Raw genomic sequence first — 19,395 nt, forward strand, 5'->3', positions numbered from 1 at the left:
AAAAGGTTGTATTGAAATTGTTTGGTCACGTTAAGAGACTGAGTGAGGAAAGATTGACAAAGAAGATATATGTGTCAGAGATCGAGGGAACGAGAAGTGGGAGACCAAATTGGAGGTGGAAGGATGAGTGAAAAAGATTTTGAGTGATCGTGGCCTGAACGTAAAGGAGGGTGAAAGACGTACAGGGAATAGATTGAATTGGGACGATGTGGTATACCGGGGTCGACATGCTGATGTCAATGGATTGAACCAGGGCATGTGAAGCGTCTGGGATAAACGATGGAAAGTTTTGTGAGACCTGCATGTGGAAAGGGAGCTGTTGTTTCTGTGCATTACAGATAACAGCTATAGACTAAGCTTGAACGAATGTGGCCTTTGTTGTCATTTTCTAGTGCTACCTCGCACGCAACGCGGGGGGGTTGCAAATTCATGTGTGGTGGGGTTGCGAGAAGAATGGATGAAGGAAACAAGTATGAATATGTACATGTGTATATATGTATATGTCTGTGTATGTATATGTATGTGTACGTTGAAATGTATAGCTATGTATATGTGCGTGTGTGACCGTTTCTATATATATATACATGTGTATGTGGGTGGGTCGGGCCATTCTTTCGTCCGTTTCCTTGCGCTACTTCACTAACGCGGTAGACAGCGAAAAAGTATGATGAAAATAAATGTAATAAATATCTATGTATAGGAACAAAGTCCATATGAACGCGCACCTTCATAGAACATAAAAACCTCCAACAGCCAGGATCGAACCCGGGACCCCTGTGCAACAGGTTGGAGCGCTAACGCTAGGCTAAGATCGCCCGTGATAGGAAATGACTATTCGAATACTATGTACCCGAAAACCAACACTCACTAGGAACCAATCACTTTCCTCTCTTCCTACTCGTACACATGCCTTACATTCTCTACAAAAACTTTTCACTCCTTCTAGCAACTTACCTCCCACACCATATATTCTTAATACCTTCCACAGAGCATCTCTATCAACTCTATCATATGCCGTCTGCAGATCCATAAATGCTACATACAAATCCATCTGTTCTTTTTATTGTTTCTCACATACATTCTTCAAAGCAAACACCTGATCCAGACATCATCTACCACTTCCGAAACCACACTGCTCTTCCCCAGTCTAATGCTCTGTACATACCTTCACCCTCTCAATCAATACCCTCTCTTATAATTTCCCCAGAGTACTCAACAAACTTATACCTGTATAAACATGTACATAATTCATACTGTCTGCCTTTATTCATTCCTATCGCTACCCTGCCACACATGAAATAACAACCCCCTCAACCCAAATGTGCGCGAGGTAGCGCTAGGAAAAGACAACAAAGGCCACATTCGTTCACACTCAGTCTCTAGCTGTCATGTAATAATGCACCGAAACCACAGCTCCCTTTCCACATTCAGGCCCTACAAAACTTTTCATGGTTTACCACGGACACTTCACATGCCTTGGTTCAATCCATTAACAGCACGTCGACCCCGTTATACCACATCGTTCCAATTCACTATATTCCTTGCACGCCTTTCACCCTCCTGCATGTTCAGGCCCCGATCACGCAAAATCTTTTTCACTCCATCCTTCCACCTCAAATTTGGTCTCCCACTTCTCCTCGTTCCCTCCACCTCTGACACATATATCCTCTTGGTCAATCTTTCCTCACTCATTCTCTCCATGTGACCAAACCATTTCAAAACACCCTCTTCTGCTCTCTCAACCACACTCTGGGATCGTTGAAGAATGTGTGGAAGGTGAGAAACTTATCTCGGAAAGCAAAAATGGGTATGTTTGATGGAACAGCGGTATGAATTATGTACATGTGTATATATGTATATGTCTGTGTGTGTATATATATATGTATACGTTGAGATGTATAGGTATGTATATTTGCGTGTGTGGACGTGTATGTATATACATGTGCATGTGGGTGGGTTGGGCCATTCTTTCGTCTGTTTCCTTGCGCTACCTCGCTAACGCGGGAGACAGCGACAAAGCAAAATATATGAATAAATAAATATATATATATATATATATATATATATATATATATATATATATATATATATATATATATATATATATATATATATATATATATATATATATATCATCTCTTGGCCTCCGTCTCTGTTCCTTCTTTTGGAAAAGTAAAACCAGCGTGTGTGACTGTCTGTCTATCTAAGATAAGACTCATGAGTAACAATGGTGGCTGAGGGAGGGATCCAGTATGTATATTTCCCCTGTACTTTTCTCTTGACCAGAGTGTCGAGGATCCTCGAATAAACCATTTCAATGTCTTTAGCTCTTGCATGCCGTCCCTCATGTTAGATATCAAGAGTGTCTCACTACCCACCTGAACCTGACCCTACGTCTAACCGAGTGTCTGTGGTGTGCAGGTGGGCCAGCTGGTGCTGGAGCACGGCAGGTCGGGGTCTGGTATGTTCAGCGAGGTGTGGGTCCGAGTGCCGCTCACCAGACGTTACGGCTACGCCATCCTCAACATCTACATCCCCACACTTGTCCTCCTCGTTGTCAGCTACGTCACTCTCTTCATCAGGCCCGACGTCTTTGACGTGAGGATAATATCTGCCCTCACTGTCCAGCTGGTTATTGCCACGCTTTTTTCACAGGTGAGGCAGCAGTATACGGCTGAAACATTAGTCTAGAAAAGCTATATATCTAGGGCTAATTTCGCATATATGATATCTACCTTGTGGAGACAAACGTGAAGATTTGTGAAGATTTTCAATAAAGAGGAAACAACATCGGAGAGAAGAGAGTGGTACGAGGAAGTGATGATCTTGGAAAAAGGATTTGTGTAAAGAAATACCGGGAAAGACTGAGTGTAGAATGGCAAGGTGAGAATATATGAAGCGAGGGGAGTGGGTAAAGAATGGAAGGCATTTAAGGAAGCACTGATGGCATGTGCAAGAGATGCACGGGTATCAGAAAGGTGGGAGGTGGACAAATTAGAAAGGGTAGTGAGTGGTAGAATAAAGAAGTACAGTTGCTAGTGAAAGAGAATAGAGAGGCGTTTGGGCGGTACTTGCAGGGAAGAAGTACAAATGATTGGGAGATGTAAAAGAGAAAGCGGCAAGAGGTCTACAGGAAGGTGCAGGGGTTGAAAAAGAGGGTATATGGGAACATCGGTGAAGGGGGCAAAGGGAAAGTGATAACAGGTAGTGATGGAGTGAGGAGATGGGGTGAGTATTTTGAAGGTTTGTTGAATGTGTTTGATGATACATTGGCAGATGTAGGGTGTTTGGGTCGAGTGATATGCAAGGTGAGAGACCCATCGAGAGTGGTTTGGTGTAGAAAGACTAGGTAGTGAAATCCTTGAGGAAGTTAAATGTGGCGAGGCGGCGGGAGTGGAGGGTTTTGCGTTTAGATTTATGAAGAAAAGGGATGACTATGTTGTGAATTAGTTGGTAAGGATTTTTATATGTAAAGTAAATATTGCATGTGGCAGTTACTCACCCAAACAGGTTTGTTTATATGTAAATATTGCTTACGACACTTAATCACAAAGGCTGGGTTTACATGTAAATATCGTTTGTGGCAGTTACCTACACACGTGGGGATGACATAAAAATATTACATGTGAAACTTACTGACACATTTGGGACTTTGGCAGTTATTGACGCAATTTGTGTTTACATGTAAATATTGCTCGTGGCAGTTATCATACAGTTGGACTCTACAGGTCAATATTTATTGGGTCAATCACTCACAAAAGCAGGTTTTACATGAAAATTTTGCTTGTGTCAGTTCCTCACGCAGCTGTAGGTAAATGTGTATATTGCTTTTGACAGTATCTCACACAAGCATGTTGATATTGAAAATTGTAATTTCTCACACTAGTGGAGTTTACATGTACTACGATATTGCTTGTGGCAGTTTTTTAGATAAGCAAGGTTTACATGTAAATATTGCTTGTGCCAATTACTCGCACAATTGAAACTTGCATATAGATATTGCTCATGGCTGTGACTATTAATGTGGAGTTTACATGTAATATTACATAGAGCAGCTACTCAAACAATGGTGATTCACATGTAAATTTTGCGTGTGGTAGTTAATCAAACAAGCGGGGTTTACATGTAAATATTAGTCGTAGCAGTTTCTCACATAAGCGGAGTTTACGTGCATATGTTTCTTGTGGCAGTTACGCATACACATGGTGCTTACATGTACATATTATATGTGTGGCACTTACATTCACTAAATAGGTTTTCATGTGAATATTTTTTCAGTCAGTTACTCACGCAAGTGGAGTCTACATGTAGATAATGTTTGTGGCAGTTACTCACACAAGCGGAGTTTACATATAGATATTGCTTGATGCAACTACTCATGAAGTCAGGGTTTACATGTGAATATTGCCTCTTGTAGTCACTCACAAAAGGGGGTTTTACATGATGATGTTGCTTGAGGAAGTTACTCACATGAGCGGGGTTATGTATAAACATTCCTTCCAGCAATTACTCAAGGAAGAGAGGTTTACATGTGTATATTGCTTGTGGCGGTATTTGCCGAAATTGAGTTTACCTGTAAATATTGGTTGTGTCAGTTACTCACACAAGTGGGGTTTACAGATAGATATTGTGTTTACATGTAAATATTACTCGTGGCAGTTTTTTAAAATCGGGGTTTGCGTGTAAATATTATTTGTGGCAGTAACTTACAAAAAACTGGATATACATGTAAATATTGCCCATGGCAGATTCTCACACAGGTAGGGTTTACATGTACATATTGCTTGTGGCAGTTACGCAATCAGAGTTTACATATACGTAGATATTGTTAATGGCTGTTACTTATACAAGTGGAGTTTACATGAAAATATTACATAAAACAGTTACTCAAACAATGCGGGTTTCCATATGAATATTGCTTGTAGCATTTACTCGCACAAGCGGGTTTACATGGAAATAATCCTTGAGGAAGTTACGGAAACACATGGGGCTTACATGTAAATATTATATATGGCACTTATGTGCACAAAAGGGGTTTCCATATTCCTTATGTCAGTTACTCAAACAAGTGGAGTCTACATGTAGATATTGCTTGTGGTAGTTATTCACACAATCCGAGTTTACACATGAATATTGCTTCTTGTGGTCACTGAAAAAAGGAAAAGTTTTCGTTTAAATTTTGCACATGGGAGTTACTTATACATGTGGAGTTTGCATGTAAATATTGCATGTTTAAGTTACTCATACATGTAGAGTTTGATGCAAATATTGCTTGTGGTAGTTACTTATACAAGAGGGTTCTACATGTAAAAATTCCATGCGACTACTACTCATATAAGTGGAGTAGCAGCCACTCACACAATGGGATTTTTATGTAATTATTGATTGTACCAGTTACTCAGAGACGCAATATTAGCATGTAAATATCACATGTGGAAATTATTCACAAAAATACCGTTTAACCATACACGCGGTGTTTACATACAAACCATACACGCGGTGTTTACATACAAATATCAAATAAGAGAGTTACTCACACATAAGGGGTTTACATGTAAATATTTCGTATGGCAATCACTCACAAAAGTGTTTACATATGAAATTGCTTACGGTAGTTTCACAAAGGCGAGATTTAAATATAGATGTTGCTCGTTGCAGGAAATCCATGCAAATATTACTTGTGGCAATTACTCCCAAAATAGTGTTCATATGTACAAATTCATACTTGCTTGCCTTCATACATTCCTGGCGCTACCTTGCACCACAAGAAATTGCATCACTACCCCTTGTTTCAGCGAGGTAACGCCAGGAAACAGACAACAAAGGCCAAATTCGTTCACACTCAGTCTCTAGCTGTCATGTATAATGCACCGAAACCACAGCTCCCTTTCCACATCCAGGCCCCACAAAACTTTCCATGGTTTACCCCAGACGCTTCACATACCCTAGTTCAGTCCGTTGACAGCACGTCGACCCCGGTATACCACATCGTTCCAATTTACTCTCTTCCTTGCACGCCTCTCACCCTCCTGCAGGTTCAGGCCCAGATCACTCAAAATCCAGTCCACTCTATTCCTCCACCTCCAATTTAGTCTCTCGCTTCTCCTTGTTACCTTCACCTCTGACACACATATCCTCATTGTCAATATTTCTTCACTCATTCTCTCTATATGCTCAAACATTTCAACACACCCTCTTCTGCTTTCTCAACCACACTCTTTCTATTCCATAAATCTCTCTTACCCTTTCATTACTTACTCGATCAAACCACCTCACACCACATGTTGTCTTTAAACATTTCATTTCCAACACATCCACCCTCCTCCGCACAACCCTATCTATAGCCCATGCCTTGCAACGCAACCATATAACATTGTTGGAACCACTATTCCTTCAAACATATCCATTTTTGCTCTCCGAGACAACGTTCTCTTCTTCCACTCATTCTTCATTGCTCCCAGAACCTTTGACCCCTCCCCCACCCTGTGACTCACTTCCGCTTCCATAGTTCCATTCCCTGCTAGGTCCATTACCATATATCTAAAACACTTCAATTCTTCTGATTTTTCTCCATTCAATCTTACATCCCAATTAGATTGTCCCTCAACCTTACTGAAAATAACAAACTTGCATTCATTCAAATCTACTCTCAACTTTCTCCTTTCACTTACTTTTCCAAAGCCGGTCGCCAACTACTGCAGTTTCTCACGTGAATCAACCACTAGAGCTGTATTATAGGCGAACAACAACTGACTCACTTCCCGGGCTCTTTGATATGAAACACACTGCATACTTGCCCCTCTCTCCAAAACTGTTGTGTGTGTGTGTGTGTGTGTGTGTGAGTGTGTGTGTGTGTGTGTGTGTGTTTGTGTGTGTGTGTGTGTGTGTGTGTGTGTGAGTGTGTGTGTGTGTGTGTGTGTGTGTGTGTGTGTGTGTGTGTAATGATAGAGTGGCAAATGTCGGGTGTTTTGGTCGGGATGGTATGCGAAGCGAGAGGGTCAGAGAAAATGGTCTAGTTAAGAGAGAAGAGGTAGTGAAAGTTTTACGGAAGATGAAACCCGGAAAAGCGGTGGGATTGCATGGTATTGCAGTTGAATTTACTGAGAAAGGGGGTGACTGTGCTGTTGATTGATGAATCAGGTTATTCACTCTATGTATGACTCATGGTGAGGTGCCTGAGGTTTAGCGGAACGTATACATAGTGCCATTGTACAAGGGCAAAGATGATAAAGGTGAGTGATAAAACTACAGAGACATAAGTTTGTTGAGTTTTCCTGGGAAAATATATGGGAGGGTATTGATTGAGAGAGTAAAGGCATGTACAGAGAATTAGATTCGGGAAAAGCAGCGTGGTTTCAGAAGTGGTAGAGGATATGTGGATCAGGTGTTGGCTTTGAAGAATGTATTGAGAAATTCTTAGAAATACAGATGGATTTGTGTGTATCATTTATGGATTTAGAGAAGGCATATGATAGGGTTGATAGAGATGCTTTGTGGAAGGTCTTAAGACTATATGGCCTGGGAGGTAAGCTCCTAAAAACAGTGAAATGTTTTTACCCAGAATAGAAGGCATGTGTGCGAGTACGAAGAGAGGAGAGTGTTTGAACCCCAGCGAAGGAAAGTTTCCAGCAGTGGTGCGTGATGTCTCCATGGTTGCTTAATTTGTTTATGGATGTGGTCGTTAGGGAGGTAAATATAAGAGTTTAGGAGAGAGGGTCAAGTATGCAGTTTGTTGGGGATGATAGGGTCTGGAAAGTGTCAGTTGTTCAATGATGATGCAGCTCTGGTGGCTGATTTGTGGGAGAAACTGCAGATGTTGGCGACTGAGTTCGGAGAAGTGTGTAAAAGGAGAAAGTTACGAGTAAATGTGAATAAGAGCAAGGTTATTATGTACAGTAGGGTTGAGGGACAAGTTGCTGGGATGTAAGTTTGAATGGAGAAAAATTGGAGGAAGTGAAGTGTTTTAGATATCTGGGAGTGGATTTGGCAGGGAATGGAATCATGGAAATGGAAGAGTCACAGGGTTGGGAAGGGAGCTAAGGTTTTGGGAGCGATGGATAATTTGTGGAAGGAGAGAATGTTATCTCGGAAAGCAAAAATGGGTATGTTTGAAGAAATAGCGGTTCCGACAATGTTTTATGGTTACGAGGCTTGGGATATAGATAGAGTTGTGAGGAGGAGGGTGGATGTGTTGAAACTAAATGTTTGAGGTCAATAGGTGGTGTGAGATGGTTTGATCGAACAAGTAATGAAAGGGTAGGAGAGATGCGTGGAAATATAAAGAGTGTGGTTGAGAGACCAGAAGAGGGTGTGTTGAAATTATTTGGACATATTGAGGGAATGAATAAAGAAAGATCGACAAAGAGTACATACATGTCACACAAGTAGGGAACAAGGAGAAGTGGGAGACCAAATTGGAGGTGGAAGGATGGAGTGAAAAAGATTTTGAGCAATCGGGGCCTGAACTTAGAGGAGGGTGAAAGGCATGCAAGGAATAGAGAGAATTGGAACGATGTGGCACACCGGGGTCAACGTGCTGTCAGTGGTCTGAATCAGGGCATGTGAAACGGCTAAGGTAAAAAATGGAAAAGATTATTGGGCATGGATGTGGATGGGGAACTCTTGTTTCGGTGTATTACTATGTACATATGACAGTTAGAAACTAAGAGTCAGTGAATATGGCCATTTTTGTATGTTTTACTAGCGCTACCTCGCTGAAGCGGAGGGTAGCAGTGCTGTTTCCTGTGGGGCGGGGTCGCAAGAGTATTGGATGAAGGAGAGAAAGTATGAGTATGTACATGTATGTATATGTATATGTCTGTATACGTATATGTATTTATACGTTGAAATGTTCACGCATGCAAATATACATATGTATATGTGAGAGTGCGGGCATTTATGTAAATACATACGTACGTAGGAGCATTGGGCCATTCCACGTCTGTTTCCTTGCGCTAACTCGCTAATGCGAGAGACGGAGCTTAAGTATGATAATGATATATATATACACATATACATATATATATATATATATATATATATATATATATATATATATATATATATATATATATATATATATATATATATATATATATATATATATATATATATATATATATATATATATCCTGGGAGCCTTGAAGAATGTGTGGAAGTCGAGAACATTATCTCGGAAAGCAAAAATGGGTATGTTTGAAGGAATAGTGGTTCCAACAATGTTGTATGGTTGCGAGGCGTGGGCTATGGATAGAGTTGTGCGCAGGAGGGTGGATGTGCTGGAAATGAGATGTTTGAGGACAATGTGTGGTGTGAGGTGGTTTGATCGAGTAAGTAACGTAAGGGTAAGAGAGATGTGTGGAAATAAAAAGAGCGTGGTTGAGAGAGCAGAAGAGGGTGTTTTGAAATGGTTTGAGCACATGGAGAGAATGAGTGAGGAAAGATTGACCATGAGGATATATGTGTCAGAGGTGGAGGGAACGAGGAGAAGTGGGAGACCAAATTGGAGGTGGAAAGATGGAGTGAAAAAGATTTTGTGTGATCGGGGCCTGAACATGCAGGAGGGTGAAAGGCGGGCAAGGAATAGAGTGAATTGGATCGATGTGGTATATCGGGTTGACGTGCTGTCAGTGGATTGAATCAGGGCATGTGAAGCGTCTGGGGTAAACCATGGAAAGTTGTGTGGGGCCTGGATGTGGAAAGGGAGCTGTGGTTTCGGGCATTATTGCGTGACAGCTGGAGACTGAGTGTGAACGAATGGGGCCTTTGTTGTCTTTTTCCTAGTGCTACCTCGCACACATGAGGGGGGAGGGGGATGGTATTCCATGTGTGGCGAGGTGGCGATGGAAATGAATAAAGGCAGGCAGTGTGAATTGTGTGCATGGGTGTATATGTATGTGTCTGTGTGTGTATATATATGTGTACATTGAGATGTATAGGTATGTATATTTGCGTGTGTGGGCGTGTGTGTGTGTACATTGTGTATGGGGGTGGGTTGTGCCATTTCTTTCGTCTGTTTCCCTGCGCTACCTCGCAAACGCGGGAGACAGCGACAAAGGAAAATAAAATAAATATAAATAATATATATATATATATATATATATATATATATATATATATATATATATATATATATATGTATATATATATATATATATATATATATATATATATATATATATATATATATATATATATATATATATATATATGTATATATATATATATATATATATATATATATATATATATATATATATATATGTGTGTGTGTGTGTGTGTGCATTTATCTATTATCTTTATTTATTCTACTTTGTCGCGTTTTATGCGTTAGCGAGGTAGCGCAAGGAAACAGACGAAAGACTGGCCCAACCCACCCACATACACATGTATATACATACACGTCCACACACGCAAATATACATACCTATACATCTCAACGCATACATATATATATACACACAGAGACATATACAAATATACACATGTACATAATTCATACAGTCTGCCTTTATTTATTCCCATCGCCACCGCGCCACACATGAAATAAGAACCCCATTCCCCTGCAAGTGCGCGAGGTAGTGCTAGGAAAAGACAACAAAGGACACATTCGTTCACACTCAGTCTCTAGGTGCCATGTATAATGCATCGAAACCACAGCTCCGCACAACTCTATCTATAGCCCACGCCTCGCAACCATATAACATTGTTTGAAACACTATTCCTTCAAACATACCCATTTTTGTTTTCCGAGATAATGCTCTTGACTTCCACACATTCTTCAATGCTCCCAGAACTTTCGCCCCTTCCCCCAACCTATGATTCACATCCGCTTCCATGGTTCCATCCACTGCCAAATCCACTCCCAGATATCTAAAACACTTCATTTCCTCCAGGTTTTCTCCATTCAAACATATCTCCGAATAGACTTGTCCCTCAACCCTACTATACCTAATAACCTTGCTCTTATTCACATTTACTCTCAACTTTCTTCTTTCAAACACTTTACCAAGTTCATTCACCAGCTTCTGCAGTTTCTCACCCGAATCAGCCACCAGCGTTGTATCGTCAGCAACCAACAACTGACTCACTTCCAAGCTCTCTCATCCACAACAGACTTGCCCCTCTCTCGAAAACTCTTGCATTCACCTTCCTAACATCCCCATTCATAAACAAATTAAACAACCATGGAGACATCACACACCCCTGCAGCAATCCAAAATTCACTGAGAACCAATCACTTTCCTCTCTTTCTACACGTACACATGCTTTACATCTTCGATAAAAGCTTTTCACTGCTTCTAACAACTTTCCTCACACACCATGTATTCTTAATACCTTCCACGGAGCATCTCACTCAAGCTCTATCATATGCCCTCTCTAGATCCATAAATGCTACATAAAATCCATTTGCTTTTCTAAGTATTTCTCACATACATTCTTCAAAGGAAACACCTGATCCACACATCCTCTACCACTTCTGAAACCGAACTGCTCTTCCCCAATCTGATGCTCTGTACATGCCTTCATTCTCTCAATCAATACCCTCCCATATAATTTTCCAGGAATACTCAACAGACTTATACCTCTGTAATTTGAGCACTCACTCTTATCCCCTTTGCCTTTGTAAAATGGCACTATGCAAGCATTCTGCCAATCCTCAGGCACCTCACCATGAATCATACATACATTAAATAACCATACCAACTAGTCAACAATACAGTAACCTCCTCTTAAAATAAATTCCTCTGCAATACTATCCAAACCCGCTGCCTTGACGGATTTTATATATATATATATATATATATATATATATATATATATATATATATATATATATATATATATATATATATATATATATATATATATATTTTTTTTTTTTTTTCTTTGCTTTGTCGCTGTCTCCCGCGTTTGCGAGGTAGCGCAAGGAAACAGACGAAAGAAATGGCCCAACCCACCCCCATACACATGTATATACATACGTCCACACACGCAAATATACATACCTACACAGCTTTCCATGGTTTACCCCAGACGCTTCACATGCCTTGATTCAATCCACTGACAGCACGTCAACCCCGGTATACCACATCGCTCCAATTCACTCTATTCCTTGCCCTCCTTTCACCCTCCTGCATGCTCAGGCCCCGATCACACAAAATCTTTTTCACTCCATCTTTCCACCTCCAATTTGGTCTCCCTCTTCTCCTCGTTCCCTCCACCTCCGACACATATATTCTCTTGGTCAATCTTTCCTCACTCATTCTCTCCATGTGCCCGAACCATTTCAAAACACCCTCTTCTGCTCTCTCAACCACGCTCTTTTTATTTCCACACATCTCTCTTACCCTTACGTTACTTACTCGATCAAACCACCTCACACCACACATTGTCCTCAAACATCTCATTTCCAGCACATCCATCCTCCTGCGCACAACTCTATCCATAGCCCACGCCTCGCAACCATACAACATTGTTGGAACCACTATTCCTTCAAACATACCCATTTTTGCTTTCCGAGATAATGTTCTCGACTTCCACACATTCTTCAAGGCTCCCAGAATTTTCGCCCCCTCCCCCACCCTATGATCCACTTCCGCTTCCATGGTTCCATCCGCTGCCAGATCCACTCCCAGATATCTAAAACACTTCACTTCCTCCAGTTTTTCTCCATTCAAACTCACCTCCCAATTGACTTGACCCTCAACCCTACTGTACCTAATAACCTTGCTCTTATTCACATTTACTCTTAACTTTCTTCTTCACACACTTTACCAAACTCAGTCACCAGCTTCTGCAGTTTCTCACATGAATCAGCCACCAGCGCTGTATCATCAGCGAACAACAACTGACTCACTACCCAAGCTCTCTCATCCCCAACAGACTTCATACTTGCCCCTCTTTCCAAAACTCTTGCATTCACCTCCCTAACCACCCCATCCATAAACAAATTAAACAACCATGGAGACATCACACACCCCTGCCGCAAACCTACATTCACTGAGAACCAATCACTTTCCTCTCTTCCTACACGTACACATGCCTTACATCCTCGATAAAAACTTTTCACTGCTTCTAACAACTTGCCTCCCACACCATATATTCTTAATACCTTCCACAGAGCATCTCTATCAACTCTATCATATGCCTTCTCCAGATCCATAAATGCTACATACAAATCCATTTGCTTTTCTAAGTATTTCTCACATACATTCTTCAAAGCAAACACCTGATCCACACATCCTCTACCACTTCTGAAACCACACTGCTCTTCCCCAATCTGATGCTCTGTACATGCCTTCACCCTCTCAATCAATATCCTCCCATATAATTTACCAGGAATACTCAACAAACTTATACCTCTGTAATTTGAGCACTCACTCTTATCCCCTTTGCCTTTGTACAATGGCACTATGCACGCATTCCGCCAATCCTCAGGCACCTCACCATGAGTCATACATACATGAAATAACCTTACCAAACAGTCAACAATACAGTCACCCCCTTTTTTAATAAATTCCACTGCAATACCATCCAAATATATATATATATATATATATATATATATATATATATATATATATATATATATATATATATGTGTGTGTGAATAAGAGCAAGGTTATTAGGTACAGTAGGGTTGAGGGTCAAGTCAATTGGGAGGTAAGTTTGAATGGAGAAAAACTGGAGGAAGTAAAGTGTTTTAGATATCTGGGAGTGGATCTGGCAGCGGATGGAACCATGGAAGCGGAAGTGGATCATAGGGTGGGGGAGGGGGCGAAAATTCTGGGAGCCTTGAAGAATGTGTGGAAGTCGAGAACATTATCTCGGAAAGCAAAAATGGGTATGTTTGAAGGAACAGTGGTTCCAACAATGTTGTATGGTTGCGAGGCGTGGGCTATGGATAGAGTTGTGCGCAGGAGGATGGATGTGATGGAAATGAGATGTTTGAGGACAATGTGTGGTGTGAGGTGGTTTGATCGAGTAAGTAACGTAAGGGTAAGAGAGATGTGTGGAAATAAAAAGAGCGTGGTTGAGAGAGCAGAAGAGGGTGTTTTGAAATGGTTTGGGCACATGGAGAGAATGAGTGAGGAAAGATTGACCAAGAGGATATATGTGTCGGAGGTGGAGGGAACGATGAGAAGTGGGAGACCAAATTGGAGGTGGAAAGATGGAGTGAAAAAGATTTTGTGTGATCGAGGCCTGAACATGCAGGAGGGTGAAAGGAGGGCAAGGAATAGAGTGAATTGGATCGATGTGGTATACCGGGGTTGACGTGCTGTCACTGGATTGAATCAGGGCATGTGAAGCGTCTGGGGTAAACCATGGAAAGCTGTGTAGGTATGTATATTTGCGTGTGTGGACGTATGTATATACATGTGTATGGGGGTGGGTTGGGCCATTTCTTTTGTCTGTTTCCTTGCGCTACCTCGCAAACGCGGGAGACAGCGACAAAGCAAAAAAAAAAAAATATATATATATATATATATATATATATATATATATATATATATATATATATATATATATATATATATATATATATATAGGGGATAGGGGAGAAAGAATACTTCCCACGTATTCCCTGCGTGTCGTAGAAGGCGACTAAAAGGGGAGGGAGCGGGGGGCTGGAAATCCTCCCCTCTCTTTTTTTTTTTTCAATTTCCAAAAGAAGGAACAGTGAAGGGGGCAGTGAGGATTATTCCTCAGAGGCCAGTCCTCTGTTCTTAACACTACCTCGTAACGCGGGAATGGTGAATAGTATGAAAAAAAAAAAAAAAAAAAAAAATTATTATATATTTATTTATCTTTTTTATATATTAGGTTATTATCATATTTTACTTTGTCGTGTCTCCCAGGTTAGGATGTAGCGCAAGAAACAGGCGCAAGAATGGCCACCCACCCACATAACATGTATATACATACACGTCCACACACGCACATATACATACCTATACATCCCAACGTAAACATATATATACACATGTACATCTTTCATACTGTCTGCCATTATTCATTCCGTTGCCACCCCGCCACACATAAAATGACAACCCCCTCCCCCCTCACGTGCGCAAGGTAGCACTAGAAAAAGATAACAAAGGCCACATTCGTTCACACTCAGTCTCTAGCTGTCATGTGTAATGTACCGAAACCACAGCTCTCTTTCCACATCTAGGCCCCACAGAACTTTCCATGGTTTACCCCAGACTCTTCAAATGCCCTGGTTCAATCCATTGACAGCACATCGTCCCCTGTATGCCACATCGTTCCAATTCACTCCATTCCTTGCACGACTTTCACTCTCCCGCATGGTCAGTTGAATTCATTAAAAAGGGGGTGACTGTATTGTTGACTGGTTGGTAAGGTTATTTGATGTATATATGACTCATGGTGAGTTGCCTGAGGATTGGCGGAATGCTTGCATAGTGCCATTGTACAAAGGCAAAGGGGATAAGAGTGAGTGCTCAAATTACAGAGGTATGACTTTGTTGAGTATTCCTAGGAAAGTACATGGAAGGGTATTGATTGAGAGGGTGAAGGCATGTACAGAGCATCAGATTTGGGAAGAGCAGTGCGGTTTCAGAGGTGGTAGAGGATGTGTGGATCAGGTGTTTCTTTGAAGAATGTATATAAGACATACTTAGATTTGTATGTAGCATTTATGGATCTGGAGAAGGCATATGATAGAGTTGATAGAGATGCTCTGTTGAAGGTTTTAAGAATATATGATGTGGGAAGTAAGTTGTTAGAAGCAGTGAAAAGTTTTTATTTAGGGTGTAAGGCATGTGTACGTGTAGGAAGAGAGGAAAGTGATTAGCTCTCAGTGAATGTAGGTTTGTGGCAAGGGTGTGTGATGTCTCCATGGTTGTTTAATTTGTTTTTGGATGGGGTGTTAGGGAGGTAAATGCAAGAGTTTTGGAAAAGAGGGAAAGTATGCAGTCTGTTGTGGATGAGAGAGCTTGGGAAGTGAGTCGGTTGTTGTTTGCTGATGATACAGCGCTGGTGGCTGATTCGTATGAGAAACTCCAGAAGCTCGTGACTGAGTTTGTTAAAGTGTGAGAAAGAAGAAAGTTGAGAGTAAATGTGAATAAGAGCAAGGTTATTAGGTACAGTAGGGTTGAGGGACAAGTCAATTGGGAGGTAAGTTTGAGTGGAGAAAAACTGCAGGAAGTGAAGTGTTTTAGATATCTGGAAGTGGATTTGGCAGCGGATGGAACCATGGAAGCGGAAGTGAATCATAGGGTGAGGGAGGAGGCAAAGTTCTGGGAGCGTTGAAAAATGTGTGGAAGTCGAGAACATTATCTCGGAAAGCAAAAATGGGTATGTTTGAAGGAATAGTGGTTCCAACAATGTTATATGGTTGCGAGGCGTGGGCTATGGATAGAGTTGTGCGCAGGAAGGTGGATGTGCTGGAAATAAGATGTTTGAGGACGATATGTGGTGTGAGGTGGTTTGATCGAGTAAGTAATGTAAGGGTAAGAGAGATGTGTGGTAATAAAGAAAGTGTGGTTGAGAGAGCAGAAGAGGGTGTTTTGAAATGGTTTGGCCACATGGAGAGAATGAGTGAGGAAAGATTGACCAAAAGGATATATGTGTCAGAGGTGGAGGGAACGAGGAGAAGTGGGAGTTGAAACGTATAAGTACTTATACGTGCGTGTGTGGGCGTTTAGGTATATACATGTGTGTGTGGGTGGGTTGGGCCATTTCTTTCGTCTGTTTCCTTGCGCTATACGTTTCAACATATACTTACATATGCATACACAGACATACACGTATATACACGGGTATACATTCACACTTGCTGCCTTCATCCCTTCTCGTCGCCACCCCGCCACACATGAAATGGCACACCTCTTCCCACGCGCGCGTGCGAGGTACCGCTAGAAACGACAACAAAGGCAACATTTGTTCACACTCAGTCTCTAGCTGTCATGTGTACTGCACCGAAACCACAGCTCCCTTTCCTCATCCGGACTTCTCAAAACTTTCCATGGTTTACCCCAGACGCATCACGTGTCCTGGTTCAATCTGTTGACAGCACGTCGACCCCAGTATACCACATCGTTCAAATTTACTCTATTCCTTGCACGCTTTTCGCCCCGATCGATCAAAGTCTTTTCCAATCCGTCCTTCCACCTTCAATTTGGTCTTCCACTTCTCGTTCCCTCCTCCTCTGACACATATATCTCCTTGGTCAATCTTTCTTCACTCATTCTCTCTATGTGACCAAACCATTTCAAAACAACCTCTTCTGCTCTCTCAACCGCACTTTTTATTGCCACACATCTCTCTTACCCTTTCATTACTTACTCGATCAAACCACTTCACATCACATATTATCCTCAAACATTTCATATCCAGCACATCAGTCTTCTCCGCACAACCCTATGTATAACCCACGCCTCGCAACCATATAACATTGTTGGATCCACTATTCCTTCAGACATACCCATTATTGCTCTCCGAGATAACGTTCTCACCTTCACGCATTCTTCAACGCTCCCACAACCTTCGCCCCCTCCCCCACCCTGTGACTCACTTCCGCTTTCATGGTTCCATCTGCTGCTAAGTCCACTCCCAGATACCTAAACACTTCACTTCCTCCATTTCTTCTTCATTCTTACTTACCTCACAATTAACCTGTCCCTCAACCTAATTGATCCTAATAACCATACTCTTATTCACATTTACTCTCAGCTTTCTTCTTTCACACTTTACCAGACTCATTCACCAACTTCAGCATTTTCTCATCCAAATCAGCCACCAGCGCTGTATCACCAGCGAAACACCAGCTGAATCACTTCCCAAGCCCTCTCATCCACACAGACTACATACTTGCCCCTCTCTCCAAAACTCTTGCATTCACCTCCCTAACCACCCCATCCATAAACAAATTAAACAACCATGGAGACATCACACACCCCTGCCGCAAACCTACATTCACTGGGAACCAATCACTTTCCTCTCTTTATACTTGTACACATGCCGTGCGTCCTTGATAAGAAACTTTTCATTGCTTCTACCAACTTACCTCCCACACTACATACGCTTAAAACCTTCCAATAAGCATCTCTCTCCACCCTATCATATGCCTTCTCCAGATCCATAAATGCTCCACACAAACTCATCTCTTTTTTTAAGTGTTTCTCACATACATTCTTCAAAGCAAACACCTGATCCACACATCCTCTACCACTTCTGAATCCACACTGCTCTTCCCCAATCTGATGCTCTGTACATTCCTTCACCCACTCAACCAATACCCTCCCATACGATTTCCCAGCGATACTCAACAAACTTATGCCTTTGTAATTTGAACACTCACCTTTATCGCCTTTCCATTTGTACAAAGTGTACAGCTTTAGGAAGTGTAATCATGGTTAGTATATTAACGAGTGCACATCTTAAACAACTGGACTTATGGGCAGTATGTTAACAAGTGTACAGCTCTAGCAAGTGTAGTCATGGTTTGTATGCTAACAAGTGTACATCTTTAACAAATGTAGTCATGGCTAGTATGTTAACAAGTGTACATCTTAAGCAACTGTTGTCATGGTTGGTATGTTAACAAGTGTACAGCTTTAGCAAGTGTAATCATGGTTACTATGTTAACAAGTGCACATCTTAAACAACTGTAGTCATGGTTAGTATGTTAACAAGTGTACAGCTTTAGCAAGTGTAGTCATGGTTACTATGTTATCAAGTGCACATCTTAAACAACTGTAGTCATGGTTAGTATGTTAACAAGTGCAAAGCTTTAGTAAGTGTAGTCATGGTTAGTATTTTAGCAAGTGTACATATTTATTAACTGTATTCATGGTTAGCATGTTTACAAGTGTACATCTTAAACAACTGTTGTCCTGGTTAGTATGTTGTCAATTCTAATTCCCAGTCTTACATGACACCATTCCACAACACTATAGTTTATCTTTCATTTTCTCTCAGGTCTCTGGCTCCCTGCCCAAGACATCGTACTACAAGATGGTGGACGTGTGGCTCATCTTCTGCATCAGCGCCACTTTCCTCACCATCATATTCCACGTGATAGTGGATAACATTCTGTTCTGGACGGAGGGAGTGACCCAGCCCCACAGTGGTCCATCCATAGCTCAGACCAACGCCTGGGTGGAGCCAGTGAACAAGGAAGAGCCAAGACCTGTGGTTTGCAGTAGCTGGCACTGGTCCCAATGGTGCCGGGATCGAGTGGTGATGACCACTAAGGTGATGGTGGCTGCCGTCTTCATCCTCTTCAACATCTGCTACTGGGCATACATACTGGCTCAGTGACTGCTGACACCCACTACTGCTACCAGAGATATGTACTGTACCATGCTGACACCAGCTAGTGTAACCAGAAATATGTACTGTACCATGCTGACACAAATTGCTGCT

At 41.5% G+C, this 19,395-nt stretch overlaps 1 protein-coding gene across 1 annotated transcript in view; it reads left to right on the plus strand.

The window, feature by feature from the left end:
- The window catches only part of LOC139757349 (uncharacterized), a 46,897-nt gene extending 27,559 nt beyond the window's left edge, over positions 1–19,338 (plus strand). Inside the window, exons 13-14 of the mRNA XM_071677771.1 lie at positions 2,422–2,655; positions 18,949–19,338. Coding sequence (XP_071533872.1) covers positions 2,422–2,655; positions 18,949–19,290 — 576 coding nt within the window. The 3' untranslated portion in view covers positions 19,291–19,338. The remainder of the gene's footprint in view (positions 1–2,421; positions 2,656–18,948) is intronic.
- The last annotated feature ends 57 nt before the right edge of the window (positions 19,339–19,395 follow it).

Source organism: Panulirus ornatus, chromosome 25 (assembly GCF_036320965.1).
Source record: "Panulirus ornatus isolate Po-2019 chromosome 25, ASM3632096v1, whole genome shotgun sequence".
In the NCBI taxonomy this organism is placed as follows: domain Eukaryota; kingdom Metazoa; phylum Arthropoda; class Malacostraca; order Decapoda; family Palinuridae; genus Panulirus; species Panulirus ornatus.